Raw genomic sequence first — 15,179 nt, 5'->3', positions numbered from 1 at the left:
CTGTCTGGTGGCCCGCTGGCAGACTACCCTGATGGGCCGCGTGCGGCCTGCAGGTTGCCCACCACTGACATAATGCCATTATGATATTTTCTGTCGTATCTATCCCTTTCCTAATGGTTCCTAACATTCTGTTAGCTTTTTTGACTGCCACTAAACATTCCAGCAGATGTTTCAAAGAAGTATCCGCCATGACTCCAAGATCTTTCCTGAGTGAAAACAGCTAATTTAGACCCCATGGGCGCTACTTCACATTTAGCAACATTGAATTTCATCTGCCATTCTGTTGCCCAGTCACCCACTTTTGAGAGATCCTTTTGTAACTCTTCATAGTCAGCTTTGAACTTAGCTATCTTGAGTAATTTTGTATCGTCTGCCAATTTTGCCACCTCACTGTTTACCCCCTTTTCCAGATCATTTATGAATACTTTGAACTGCACAGATCCCAGTACAGATCCTTTGGGAGACCCTGCTATTTGCCTGTCTCTACTATGGGCACTGCCCATTTTCCCCCCTATTCTTTGTTTCCTAAATTTTAACCAGTTCCTGATTTATGAGAAGACCTTCCCAAATGTTAATTCCCAAGTTAAAAATGTGTGTCTTATTGGTAGGCTAAATTTGTCTAGCTTTAACTTCCTTTGCCATTGTTAACTTCCAGCCAATCTGCTTATCACTGTAAGGCAGGTTGTCTAATCCTTTAATCATTCTTGTGGCTCTCCTCTGAACCCTCTCCAATTTAGCAACATCCTTCTTGAAATATTCCAGAGGTGGTCACACCAGTGCCAAATATAGAGGTACTAATCTTTCTACTCAATATCTTCCCATTTATACATCCAAGGATTGTATTAGCCCTCTTGCCCACAGCATCTCACTGGGAGCTCATAGAATCATAGAAGATTAGGGTTAGAAGAGACCTCAGGAGGTCATCTAGTCCAACCCCCTGCTCAAAGCAGGACCAACACCTACTAAATCATCCCAGCCATGGCTTTGTCAAGCCAGACCTTAAAAACCTCTAAGGATGGAGATTCCACCACCTCCCTAGGTAACCCATCCCAGTGCTTCACCACCGTCCTAGTGAAATAGTGTTTCCTAATATCCAACCTGTTCATCTATCTATCATGTTCAATTGATTATCTACTATGACCTCCTCCATCCCCAAGGTCTTTTTCAGAGTCACTACTTCCCAGGATACAGCTCCCCTACATTCTCTGTTCCTAAATATAGGACTTTACATTTGGCCATATTAAAATTCATTAATGTTTGCTTGTGCCCAGCTTATCGTATGATCCTGATCACTCTATCAGTGACCTGTCCTCTTAATTATTTACCACTCCCCCAATCTGCATGTCCTTGGTAAATTTTAAGTAATGATCGCGTTTTCTTCCTGGTTTTTGATAAGTGTTAAATAGCATAGGGCCAAGAATCAGTCCCTCTGGGACCCCACTAGAAACACAACCACTTGGTAATTCCCCCTTTGCAATTACATTTGGAGATCAGCTGGCCCATCTTAGTCAATTTAATGGGTACCATGCTGATTTTGTATCTTTCTAGTTTCTCAATCAAAATGTCATATTCGGGTTACCAAGTTAATTGCCTTCTAGAAGTCCTAGTATATTACATATATGTAGTTACCTTTCTCAAGCTTGCAATATCATTAAAAAAAGATAGTTTGGCAAGATCAGTTTTCCATAAACCCGTGCTGACTGGCATTAAGTTATATTATCCTCCTTTAATTCTTTATTAATAGAGTCCTGTGTCAGCCATTCCATTTTGCCCAGCATCAGGGTCAAGCTAACAGGCTTATAATTACCCAGGTCATCCTGCTTCCCTTTTTTAAATATTGGCCCAAAATAAGCTTTCTTTCACTCTTCAGGAATTTCTGAAAAGCAGCTTTAATGGTCCAGAGAGCTCTTCGGCAGCTTTTTTAAACTTGTGAATTCAAGTTATCCGGGCCTGCTGATTTTGAAGCTTTGTTAGCTGATATGTAACATCCTCAGTTACCATTTGAAGAGAGAGTCTATCCGCCACATCCTATGACTAGCTCATCTGACTTTTTCCCAAAATGCACAACAGAAATATTTACTGAACACTTCTGCACTGACAATTCTACCATTTGCATCTAGTAATGGAGCAATCCTTCTTTCTGTTCCTTTTCTACTTAAAAAACTTCTTATTCTCTAACTCTGCTGGCCACAGATTTCTCCTTGTGTCACTTTGTTTCCATTTTCATACTGTCCCGCATGACCTTCTCATAAATAAACTAGGGAAATGCAACCTAGATGGAGCTACTATAAGGTGGGTGCAAAACTGGTTGGAAAACCATTCCTAGAGAGTAGTTATCAGAGGTTCAGAGGCATGCTGGAAGGGTATAATGAGTTGGGTCCCACAGGGATCAGTTCTGGGCCCGGTTCTATTCAATATCTTCATCAATGATTTAGGTAATGGCATAGAGAGTACACTTATAAAGTTTGCGGATGATACCAAGCTGGGAGGGGTTGCAAGTGCTTTGGAGGATAGAATTAAAATTCAGAACGATCTGACAAACTGGAGAAATGATGACATTCAATAAGGACAAATGCAAAGTACTCCCTTTAGGAAGGAACAATCAGTTGCACACATACAAAATGGGAAATGACTGCCCAGGAAGAAGTATTGCGGAAAGGGATCTGGGGGTCATAGTGGACCACAAGCTAAATATGAGTGAACAGCGTAACGCTGTTGCAAAAAAAGCAAACATCATTCTGGGATGTATTAGCCAGAGTGTTGTAAGCAAGACACGAGAAGTAATTCTTCTGCTCTTCTCCACTCTGATTAGGCCTCAGCTGGAGTATTGTGTCCAGTTCTGGGCGCTACATTTCAGGAAGGATGTGGACAAACTGGAGAGAGTCCAGAGAAGAGCAACAAAAATCATTACAGGTCTAGAAAACATGACCTATGAGAGAAGTTTGAAAAAAATAGGGTTTGTTTAGTCTGGAAAAGAGAAGAGAGAGGAGACATAACAGTTTTCAAGTATGTAAAAGTTGTTACAAGGAGGAGGAGGAGGAAAAAATGTTTTTCTTAACCTCTGAGGATAGGACAAGAAGCAATGGGCTTAAATTGCAGCAAGGAAGGTTTAGGTTGGACATTAGGAAAAACTTTGTAACTGTCAGGGTGGTTAAGCACTGGAATAAATTGCCTAGAGAGGTTGTGGAATCTCCATCATTGGGGATTTTTAAGAGCAGGTTAGACAAACACCTGTCAGGAATGGTCTAGATAATTAGTCCTGCCACGAGTGTAGGAGACTGGACTAGATGACCTCTCGAGGTCCCTTCCAGTTCTATGATTATCATTTTTCTGCAACATCTAACTTCTGATTTGTATTCCTTGCTATCAGCTGCCCCTTCCTTCCATCTGTTCGATATGATTTTTTAAAAATAGCTCTTTTCACTTCCCCTGTAAGCTAGGTTCGGTTTTTGGCCAGCGTGGCCTTCTCTCAATTATGGCTTTTTGGACATCTAGTAAAATGTTCTTAGGCGGGTCCCACTTTTGTCTCCCAACTGAATGGGCTCATCATTGTTTTCAGCCTTGTGAAACTGGCCCTTTAAAAGCACTAAGGGTGCGATCCATGGTGCATCCTCGTGATCCGTAAAGCTGCCACTCAACTGCTGCCTAACTCTATGGGAGCCTAAAATCACTTGGTGCTTAAGTTTTTGCCTCGAGGCATGCACGCTGCTGCCTCAGTCAAGGTGCCCTGTGCCTAGGTCAAGCAGAGGAGGAACTTAAACCAAAGGTCTCCTGCATACTGGGTAAGAACCCTAACCACTAGGCTAAAGGTTTATAAAGGTCCTCCCCACTCCTTCTGGCCTCCAAGGTGTTTTATTTTGACCCCACATATGAATTAGGTGGTTGAGTTCCTATCTTCCCCTGGTTCATGGATCGCAGAGATGTGTTTCCCCAGTCATCCCAGATTTCAGTGCCTAACTCTGAGAGGGGGCGAGGGTTAGCACACACGGCTCTGGTTGGCATCTCCCAGGGGCTAGCGTGCTGACTGTGTGTATCAGAGTCTCAGGTTCCTCTCTCTCCCCATTCATTGTACAGGGAGCCTAGGCACCTAACTCAGGCTTTGTGGATTGTAGTGTTGTTCCCATTATTTTCTAAATACCTAAGAGTTAGGTATTGTGACACACAGCATTGCAACACCTACGTCTCTTTGTGGATCCCACCCCAAGAATATACATTACTGGTCTAGGCTCTATTATTTTGCACATACCAAATGTAATCAAGTCATAATTACTTGTACCTAAGCTACCATTCCTTTTTAGTTGACAGGCCTGACCACTCGTTAAATTTAATTAAAATCACATTAAAAACCATTTTTAATTTATTAAGGGGGGGTCACACTCAGAGGCTTACTGTGTAAAATGGGTTGCCCCCCCCCCCCAAAAAAAAGTTTAGAACCACTGCCTTTGCTTTATTTAAAGGGACACTCACATCACACACACTTTCAGCTGTTTAAAAATCAATAGAGGTCCCTTTGGAGTAAAGTATCAGCCACAGTGAGTAAAAATCTGGCCCTAAGAGCCCAGTTGTGCAGCCCTTACACACGTTGATGAGCACTTCGCCCGTGAGACAACTCGCACAGCAAGGTGCTGCTTAATATAAGTAGGGGTATCTTCCTCTAGCCCTGTCGTGCTAAATTCTGGCACTGAGTTTGCTGTATTTTCTCAAAGCAGTGCCAAACTAATAACATAATAATATCAACAACCACCCCACCACATTGCCACATTTTTTCCCACTGGAAATCTGCAAGTCAAAACAACTTACTGAACTGAATTAAAAGCAGCTTTGTCTTAAGCATTTGACATGTGTAACACTAAATTGTGCAGTTGTCTTGGGAATTGCAGTAGGTTATTACCTCTTGTGTTAGTGGAAGTAGAGCAAGATCCTCGGCTGCTGAAATTTGGCACAACTCCATTGTCAATTTGAAGCTATGCCAGATTGCCTGGCCCTGGGGTGGGTTTGTGTGTGTGTGAAAGTGAGATGGGAGGGGGAGATATATATTTCTGTATGTGGGCAGACAAGCTAATGGAGGTCTTATCATTTTTTATGGGGAAACCAAGAATCCTATTCGGGACCAGTAACTTCTACCCTGTTTGTTCCTTTTGATCACTAGTGGCGAACGGGTTCTCAGAAATTCGTGTAGGCAGGATTTTTAGTTTAGTGAAGCTATGACTAACAAAAATACCCACAGTTTGAGGGGGGCTCAGTGGGGAGAGGGAGGCCTGGAAAGGGGGAGCAGTTTAAGACTGGGGAGGCAAGAACCAGAGAGAACCACCTTCCAGAGTGCCTTGGGGCTCCTGCTGTCACTGTCCACCACCACAACTGTTAGGAGCTGGGCAGCGATAGATAGTCTTTTTTCTCCTCAGATGGAGTTTGGAAGGGCTGCTGCAGTGTACTGCAGTGTTCTGATGGCCCCTATACATCCGTCGCCCTCCCGCTGTTTGCTGTCCCTTGGGCTTTTGAATTTAGCGTAGCATCATGGCAGCGTCTCAGATCATAGGGAATATAGCCGCATACTGAACTCAGACCCAGAAGGCAACAGTGGCCAGCTAGGGCCCGCCCTCTCCCCCATCTAAATTCCCACCTCCTAGCATCACTATTCTCCAGCAGTAGCTTCCCTTCCTTTCCCTGTGCTTCCTCATTCCACCATATTGCATGTCTTCGTTACTCCTCTCACCCTTGACAAAAGGCAGAGCAGTGCCCGCGCCCCAATGCCATGAAACAGCTGAGCAGGCCGTAAGGGTTAAAGGGCAATAAAGTCTTGGCAGCCTCATCCATCAGTGTAAGCATTCACTTCAGGTGGGGAGCGTATGGTTACATAGAACCTGACTTAATAGTTGAGTCGCTATGTCCTGTGTTAGGCCAGCGGTCAGACTAGATGGTCGTAATGGTCTGTTCTGGTCTAAATCTCTCTGAAGACTAGGCAAGCTGCTTGTAGTGTGAAACAGGCAGGCTTCTAACTGAAACAGCCCCATGTTAAGTACCGTCAGCTTCGCTGTATGGCTAAATGGTCTTTTACTCCAGCACAGTAACTATCAAGAAGTTTATGATCCAAAAGCCACAATCAGCAGAGCAACATACGAGTGTGCCCTTGTGCCATCTAGTTACCTTGCATCACCGTACTGAAGGTGAGGCAGCTTTTGTGGTTCCAGATTCATTACATTAAAAAAAATCTCTAAACTAGAGGACTCAGTTTCTCCAGCAGTTTTCTTTCCTTGTTTTTAATTTAAGGCCCCCCTTTTAAAACAATAGGGTTTTGGGGGCACAAGGTTTGCAAATAAGTGCCTTAAAGCCTCCAAAATTCATACCTGTGCTTTGGATGCTGGATCTGTCTCCAGTATAGTTAAAGACACTAACCAGAGATAGCAGATACCATTTTCTATATGCTGTATAGGAACAATGGGGCAGCGACCTCTAGAGTGGTACAAAGAAACTAGCCTAGCCCCTATCTTAACTATAAGTCTGGAGAACATCTTCAGCACACCTTCCCGATTCAGATGCTCTGACAGCTGGAACATTGTTGCACTCGCCTGCCATGCTGATCAACACTCGTGGACAATTGGTCAGCAGCAGGAAGACTTTACTTCTCCCTGTGCTAAAGATTGACTATTTGCAGTTTTCTGTAGTTCCAGCTTTGAAATTAACGGCTAATGGAATGCAGCAAAACACCAAGGGCGGATAACAAGAAGAAAGATTTGCTGCATTCAGAGATAAATTTCCATTTCCCCTTTGATGCAGAAGTGCAGAGTCTTTTTTGAAAATGTTTTGACTAGACTTACTGGGCGGAGGGCTAATTATTTGGAAAATTGCTGGAAGATGGTCAGAAAAAGAGCCTACCGTGACCGTCGCAGTCCTCTGTTTATACTGAGAAAAGTGCAAGGATCGCTTGTGAAATACAACCATGTGCATTACTGAGCATAGTCCTTCTGTTAAACCTTGCCTCAGTGGATGGCCTAGCCTCAATAGTCTTGCACTTCAGTCTTTCTGAGCGCATCTTAATCCCATAATGTTTATTTACACATTATGCACAGTGCATTTTGCAAACACTCCATCAGCGACAGTCCCTGCTCTGAAGAGCCGACTACTGAAGGGCAGGCAGACAGTTAGACAGAGGCTGGGGTAAGGGCAATAACCAAGGAGGAGATTTTCATGGGCACCTAACTCCCACTGCCTTTGAAAATCATCCTCTGTGGGTACATTCCACTCTGCTTTTACACATTTACGAAGAAACAGGACCAAAGTATTCCTGTTTGTCTGTCTCTCTCTATATATAGATAATGTAAACAGTTCATAGACAAAGTGCTGGTAGATGGCACTTAAGAATCTATAGCGTAATTCCTGGGTTTTGCAGGACCAATAAAACTAGTTGTGCACTGCAAATGACGACCTCTGCACCAGGTTTTAACTATAGGTGGCACTTGGCAATAGTAATATCTACCAGGAGTCCTAGGGGAAAAGTCACCGAGCTGCCCACAGTCCCACTTCAACCCAGAGTCAGGGCACTTGGATCCAGTCAATCCTACCCCAAACAGAGGTGGGGATGAGGCCACCTTGATTCAGCACCTTGATTCAGCCAGTGGAGTTCCGAGCTGGATTTTAAAGCTATCCCTCCTGGGCAGTCCTGCCATAGCATGTGTAATGGGGGTTCACTTTGCTAGCCCTGAGCTTGTGCTGATGGATCTAGCCTGCCCCTTTCTCCCTTTCCCTCAAAAAGGGAACATACATAGATGGAGCTGAGTGGTGCTATACCCAAATTTAGCCCTGGAATTCACATGTAGTGTTGCAGTTCCCTGGGTTATCTAGTTTGGAAACACAAGATTTGCTCTATTTTCCAGGACCACTGCTCCATCACGTCCTGAATCCTTCCTCCACTCGTCGCTAATAGCTGACACTACACAAGCCTCTAAAACCTCCAGTTGGGCTCAATCATAGATGTCGGTGAAAAGATCCCCACTGACTTCAAAGGACTTTGGAACAGGCCCATAATGCACCTGGCCATTTTTGCACTGCTGTTCCTAGGCAGATTTCTCTAATTGCCACTGGGCTCAGAGTTTATATTCTGAAGCATGAGATTTAGTTATTCTTATCACAGAATGCGTAACAATATTAGCAAGGTTTTTGTAAAGAACTGAGTATAGTATTTAACTTTGGATACAAAAGGGACACATCTTCCAGGCTATGGAAAGCCCTGCATCAGTAGGACTGGCACGTTTCTGTCGCACAGGGAAGGCGACAGAACATGGAAGACCCTTGCAGGGGAACTATACACCATGCTGCGTTCTCTGGGGTTCCACCAGCACTAGCATTAAGGAGAGTAATGGGAGCGGTTCAGCTGCAGAAGAGGCATGGTCGCATCAGCAGCTACACAGATCCACCAGCCAAACCCCTGCACCGACAGGACGTTGACACACAGCAATGGACTCCCCAGCGTCCCTGATATTTTAGCAGCAACTGCGAGAGGCACAGGCAACCCGAACAGAGAAGGCTCTCTCTCCAGCAAGTCAGCAGAGCAGCAAGCTCTCTCCCTCTGCTGTTCCCTGGTGATGAATATCTAATTTTACGCCCCAACTGTATTTACTCAGCAGAGCCATTAGCCTGCTATAAACTCGCAAACGGTGGCACAAGCTGATTTGGGGAGGTGAAAATAATAAAGCTGCAGCACTGCTGTATCACTGAAAGGAGTCGCAAGTCCAAAGCAGTTTTTCACATGCAGACACTCAGTTGTAAGATATGGAGGCTTAAAATTATGCGTAGGATTTATAAACTTACAGAATATCCTGTTGTCAGCCCCCACATCTTGCGCAAATAAGTTACAAAGGCTCATCTCCAGTTACTGTGGAGGCGGATCAAGTAATATACTTTCTTACTGATGATTATCTGTCATGAAGGTGAAAGCACAATGAGTCATGCAATGGGTTTTCACATGCAGTCTGCGTTATAAATAGACGTGTGAAGATATTTAAAGACAATTTGGGCAAGATCCTCAGGCAGTGCAAGTCTGTGCAGCTCAGCTGAAGACAAATGGAGGCACAGGGATTTACACCATCTGAGAACCAAGCCTCCTATATCTGCTGAAACCTAACTGACCTGTCCATTGGTTTCGGTGGGCTTTGGGTCAGACCCCATGAAGCAATGGTGGGCAACCTGCGGCCCGTCAGAGTAATCCGCTGGCGGGCCGCCAGACAGTTTGTTTACATCTGCATGGTTGCCCGCAGCTCCCAGTGGCCACGGTTCACCATTCCCGGCCAATGGGAGCTGCGGGAAGTGGTGGCCAGCACGTCCCTGCGCCGCTTCCCATGAACCGCAGCCACTGGCAGCTGCGGGTGGCCATCCAGATGTAAACAAACTGTCTGGCAGCCTGCCAGCGGATTACCCTGACAGGCCGCAGTTGCCCACCACTGCCTTGAAGCCTTGTAACATCCATATGGTCATTGACCCTCTCCGTGGAAGACCTGAGAAATTCCAGATCGTTGAAACCCTGCCCGCAAGAGCAGCCCCGGGAGGCCTAGGCACCATAGAGCCACTGTGATACAGCTGTGCTGTCAGGAACTCGGTACCCCTGCACTCTCTTCTCTCTGGAGCCTCACTGAGAGGGTGATTTATTGGGGCAGGTAGAGGGTGGATTTATGCTGGCTCAGTTCCACTGGCCTCATACCCTCCCTCCCCCCAGGAGGGAGGTGGCACAGGAGCCCCAGCCATTGGTACAGCTCATGAGCCATTGCAGAATGACCACATGTGCCTTTCACCCGAGAGGCTCCTTCCCTCACCTCCTAAGCAAGTCACCTGTAGGAAGCCAGTTTACTAGAGCTTTCCAGGAGGGAAGGGGGCAACATTTGCCCAGCTGGATTTAAACCCACAGAGGGGGTTGTGTGGCATTATGGCAGATTGAATTTAGTTTTGGAGATGTGCGAGGCCCAGGCATATTGTTAAAGACCACCTAAGCTGTGGCTCTGCGGGGAGAGTATTTGGGAGTCATCGCAGGAGCTCAGACAGATGCTTGCCCAGTGTGAATTCTAAAAAGTAATAGCACTCAGGATGGTTTGGTGCATTAAGGGATGGGAATTATTTGTGCTGTAATTTGAGGTGGGACTTGCTAGAGAGAGTTAAGAGGATAATGTGGAAGGTACTGATACAGTGAGCAACGATGCCTCTTCATTTGGAAAAATCTCTTGTTAGCTTCATTGAGGTTTGGGTCTGGCCCTTGGAGTTCTGTCTCCAAGCGTGATCACCTCCCTGCAGTGAAACAACCTTTAGCATCTTCCCCCTTCTCTGGGCTATTTTGATGGGACTTATGTATGAGTAGAGGTTTCAGTTGTTTGTGCAAAAAGAAGCTAAAGGCTAGAGCAGAGACTTGAATGAGGTCATCACAATTATTTAGAGGTCACTTCCATACTTAATTGGTAATGTCACATATGCATGGTAGGTACAGTCATGCTAGTGACCATCAGCTCTGTGCTAGCATCATGGTTGGAAATTCTGTACATTCATGGTCAGCAGCAACTCCAGTGCTGAGCTGGGGTCTCATAAGGTCAGATCCAAAGCCTATTGAAATCAATGGAAAGATTCCCACTTAAGCCAATTAAGTGATTCCCACTGACTGTAGGGAGCTTTGGATCAGGCCAACTGTGACTACTATTGTGAGGACAGAGGCCTCCTACTGAGAGTATAGTTACTCCCTGTAACTCTACATGAGTATTTTCTGTCTCAGTCAAGAACAACAACAACAAAATCTCTTAAATATTTGCTGGTCACCTCTCCGCTGGGTTGTAAGTAAGAAGAGGAGGCAGCAAATATGATCATGCTTGTTTAGAAACAGGAGAAAGGAATAACAGCAGAAGTCTTTCTGCTCACGCAAAGCTAAGGGGGCTTTGCTCTTACCGACAGGATCACGCAGGGTTTCTGTATTTGCAGGTAGTGGCAACTGCTGCTTTTTCACAAAGTTTAACGGCAAGCTACAGGTCATAGGTAGCCAGGGGATGGCAGCATGGGGAGTTGCAGGCGGCCACAGGAGTCTGAGTTCAAGTGACATCTGACTGAGTTACTGGAGATGCCGGATTCTTCAATGCAGACCTAACCCACACACCGGGGCTGATGGATTATTAGGGGAAAATGGACCTGCTGTCTTTGATTAGCTTTGATTTGCTATCGTGATGGCATATATTGATGTAAAAAGGAAACCACATAAGCTTCTCTTTGTACTGTATTAGAAATGCCTTTGTGCAGGACAAGGCTAAGTTATTTCATCTCAGAATTGAGGGTGAAGTCAATTTGAAAGGAAAGATCAAAAGATGGAAAGTAAGGGGAGGAAGCGCTCTTGAAGCAATATACAGTATAGCTACTCTGCCACCTTAATTTTAATGCCTCTCTGAGCACAGACTGGGGATACAACGCTTTGTGTCCCCATATTAAGAAAGCCCTTTATGGTTAGAGCTGAGGTTCCCTTTGAACAAGCTTGCTAATTTAAATGAAGGGTTGTGCACCGCTTCACATGCCAATGAGTTATAAAAGACCCAGCTATTTGCTGACTTTTTGCACACTGCCCACGTGATCTGAAGCCACTGGCACCACCTCTGAGTGAAGAACAGAAAGGAGCCCTTAGGCTAATGTCTACACAGGGATAAAAGACCCGCGACCGGCCCGCAATAGTGGGGCTTGGGCTCGCAGGGATGAAAAATTGCTGTGTAGACATTCAGGCTCGCAGGTTCCTAGAGCTCAAGCTCCAGCCTCAGCCGAAACATTGACACAGCAATTCTTCAGCCCCCGTGGCCAAGCCCTGTGAGCCCAAGTCAGCTGAGCTGGGCCAGCCCTTAGAAATTCATTCCTTTCAGTGCCTTAGGTGTTCTGCCAGTTAGCTTAAAGGGAGGGATGGAGGGGAGAATGCAGTTAGAGGTGTCAGTAGAGGAGCCTTTTGTCTCCATCTATCTGTGAAGGCTCTTCAGGTTGTGAGATGTATTTGCCCAGTTGTAAACTCTCCTGTTTTCACACACAAACTGCAGAGTGCCTGTAACGCTGTCAACACTGTATTAATAATAGGTGCCTGGTTGCAGATCACTCCTATTGATTTCAGTGGGAGGAGGAGTGGATCCGTGTAACTGAGTGACATCAGGAATGTTGATCAGTAAGGAAGTGGGACAAGAGCTAGACTAGACTGAACCAAGAGCTTAAGCAAATTAAAAGTCCCACATGAAGACAGGCTGGGAGAATTTAGTTTGAGTGAGCAGGAAGAATGGAGCTTGGGATGGAGGAGTTTGGTAATCCTATACAAAGCCTAATCCCATGGTAAGACACTCTGCTAAGGTGCTGGTATAAGGCAGGGGAAGCAGACTCTTGACACGAAGCAGGAATGGTAAGATGAGGAACACGGTTCTAAAGCTAACAACAGAAAGTAAAAACAAAATGAGCTGTGGAGAAGATTAGGCCATGAAGATGCCTAGGCATAGGCGCCGACTCAGTGGGCGCTCTGGGGCTGGAGCAACCATGGGGAATAAAATGGTGGGCTCCGCCGATGAGCTCCTCCCTCTCCCCCCACCAGTGCTGGCTACCCGCCGAGGATCAGCTATTCAGCGGCAGGCAGGAGGCACTGCGGGGGAGGGCACTTGGAGGAGGGGGTAGAATAGGGCAGGAAGAGGCAGAGCAAGGGCAGGACACTTGGGGGAGGGGGTAGACTGGGGGCGGGAAGAGGCAGGGCGGGGACTTGGGGGAAGAGGTGGAGTGGGGGTCGAGCACTCTCTGGGAAATCAGAAAGTCGGCACCTCTGTGCCTAGGGCAGCAATCCTGAGATCCCCTCACTTTCCAGTGAGGCAGTCCTGGCTATGGCCATTGGCAGCAGAAAGTCCACAAGTTACCTACCACCCCCTCACCTTTCTAGGAGCATTAGGGGACAAGATCCAGCCGGGGAAGACCATAAAGTGGACTGGGCCAGCTGGAGAGGGGGTGAGGCCAGGACCTCTCCTGAGGAACCTGTTCAGTCAGCCTGTTGTGGAGGCCTGGCCTGTGTTTAAAGCTTTCCTCCCCCCAGGGATGAATGCACCTATTCCATTTTAGGATCTGTAAGGCCATGCCTCAGGGAGCCCTTGCTCTGAGATCGCTAGCTTGACAGCAGTGAATCAGAGAGGCTGTGAACCCTGAGGCCACAAGGACAATTCTATTAATCAGTTGCAACCTGTGGCTAGTTTCTCTGTTTCCTGAACATCTAACGTATTTCAATGTTTCTCTGCTTGCAGGTGCTAGTCGCCCAGATCCTGAAGAAGCTCAGCAGGCAGCTAGCATGAGCATTTGGCATAGACACGGTGAGGAAGCAAATCCTAGACATCGCCTGCCTGCAGAGCCGTTTCAACCTGCTGAACCTAGTGGGATTCCATCCTCTTGGACATATGAGCAAGAGGGCACAGAAGACATCAGCATTAGAAAGTCTCTAGATAGCTTCTATGAAACATATTGTCAGCTGCAGCCCGGCAGAGGGGATCCCACATACAACTCAGCTTCAGAATGGCTCTCTCTCAAAATTCAGGACCTGGCAAACAAGGAAGGAAGAAAATATTCCTTGTGCAGTCTCCACATGGCCCAGATGGTCTTGAACAGAGATGGGTGTAAGGTCTTTCCAAACCATGCCAGCAATGCTTGTTTCTCAGCACCAGCTAATGGAGAAGTTGCACTGGAAGGAGGACAGCGAACACCGGGACTGTCAGATGATGTCCTCCAATTTCTCTTAAAACAGAATGTGATGAAATCATAGGGCCTGATGTATGGGGCTCAGGGATGGGTGAGCAAGCTGTTTATTTGGTTAGGAGATGGCACCTTGTGGTATTTAGCTCCTGCTCTAAATAGGGACGGCTCTGCCTCAGGAAAGGTCAGTCAGTCAGTCAGAGCTGGAGGAACATGCCACTTAAACTGCAAAACCACCCGTTACATCTTCTCTCCTGCCCCCAGACTCCAGCGTGAATTTCACATATGTATTGAACTTGTTTCCCAGCATCTGAGCGGTGACTCTGGTGCTTAGTGGACTTGTTCTCCAGTTCCAACTGTTGTGATTATCCTAAAGCTCACCCTGTGATCATGGGCTAGAAGACATGCCCTTCTCTGAACCTGCCCTAAGGTCTCTCCATACTCTGATGCTCGGGGGTGCTTATACAGAGCTAGATCCTGCTACCTTCATACTCAGTGAATCTTACTCCTCAAGTAGCTCCCATTTATTTCCATAGGGCTATTCACGGAATGTGATGCTATTCAGTGAGAGTTAGTGTGTCAGTGTGGCCCATAATGACAAGGTTCTCTACCACCACCATTTGGATATCAAGCCCTTATCTCTGTATCATCTAAGATTTCCAGCAACCAGGGCTGCTTAACCTGCCTGAACCCCCCGCACTGAGACCTATCCCTTTTATACTTGTTCCAATGCCTGTAAGTCCCATTTACTGCAACAAACAGGATATGGAGTGCACAAGCCTAGGCAGATATCTTTACAGGGTGTGTAGGCTTGGAATGATTAGATTTGTATTGGCAGATGTCAGTTTCACCATGCAAAAAATATTTTCATCAATCATTGACATTTACAAATAAGCAGCATTTTTCTTTGCCTGAGAACTTAGTTTGCTCTGAGGATATTTACTGTGTATATTTTGACATGTGATGTTGACCATTTGAGTTTTGATGATTATAAAGGTTACGTTTTTTACATTTTTACTTTTTTTTAATCTCAATGTCTGTCAATTATTGTCTGATCCCCAGACCATAATTTCCTGCAACTGTACAAATTTAACAAAAAGAAAAGGAGGACTTGTGGCACCTTAGAGACGAACAAATTTATTTGAGCATAAGCTTTCGTGAGCTACAGCTCACTTCATTGGATGCATTCAGTACAAATTTAAATGGATAAACATTGAAAAAATTCTTAAAGACAGATATTGTCCATCAAAGTCATTAAAAATAAGAGTTCTACCAAGCCTGTCATAGAAATATCATACTGTACCTAGTCTGATATTCTGCAGAAACAAAAGAATATTTATATAAAACCATTATGCAACCTCCTTCCCTGAACAGACTGACAACTGTGTCCACTGTGTGTCCACGAGAGAAAAAACCTGGTTGTGATCTCACACCAGTTTAACGCCATTGGCATAGATGGATTTACTCCTGAGAGTATG

General features: G+C 45.7%; 1 protein-coding gene across 3 annotated transcripts in view; it reads left to right on the top strand.

Moving 5' to 3' along the window:
- The window catches only part of SHLD1 (shieldin complex subunit 1), a 98,401-nt gene extending 83,600 nt beyond the window's left edge, over positions 1-14,801 (top strand). For all 3 annotated transcript variants that reach the window (XM_074949694.1, XM_074949692.1, XM_074949693.1), the window contains exon 4: positions 13,260-14,801. In XM_074949694.1, the coding sequence (XP_074805795.1) occupies positions 13,260-13,771 (512 nt within the window). In that variant the 3' untranslated portion in view covers positions 13,772-14,801. The remainder of the gene's footprint in view (positions 1-13,259) is intronic.
- The last annotated feature ends 378 nt before the right edge of the window (positions 14,802-15,179 follow it).

The sequence above is a fragment of the Natator depressus genome, chromosome 3 (genome assembly GCF_965152275.1).
Source record: "Natator depressus isolate rNatDep1 chromosome 3, rNatDep2.hap1, whole genome shotgun sequence".
NCBI lineage: Eukaryota > Metazoa > Chordata > Testudines > Cheloniidae > Natator > Natator depressus.
Note: the sequence above shows the minus strand (reverse complement) of the source record. Positions and strands in the feature narration are given on the sequence as shown.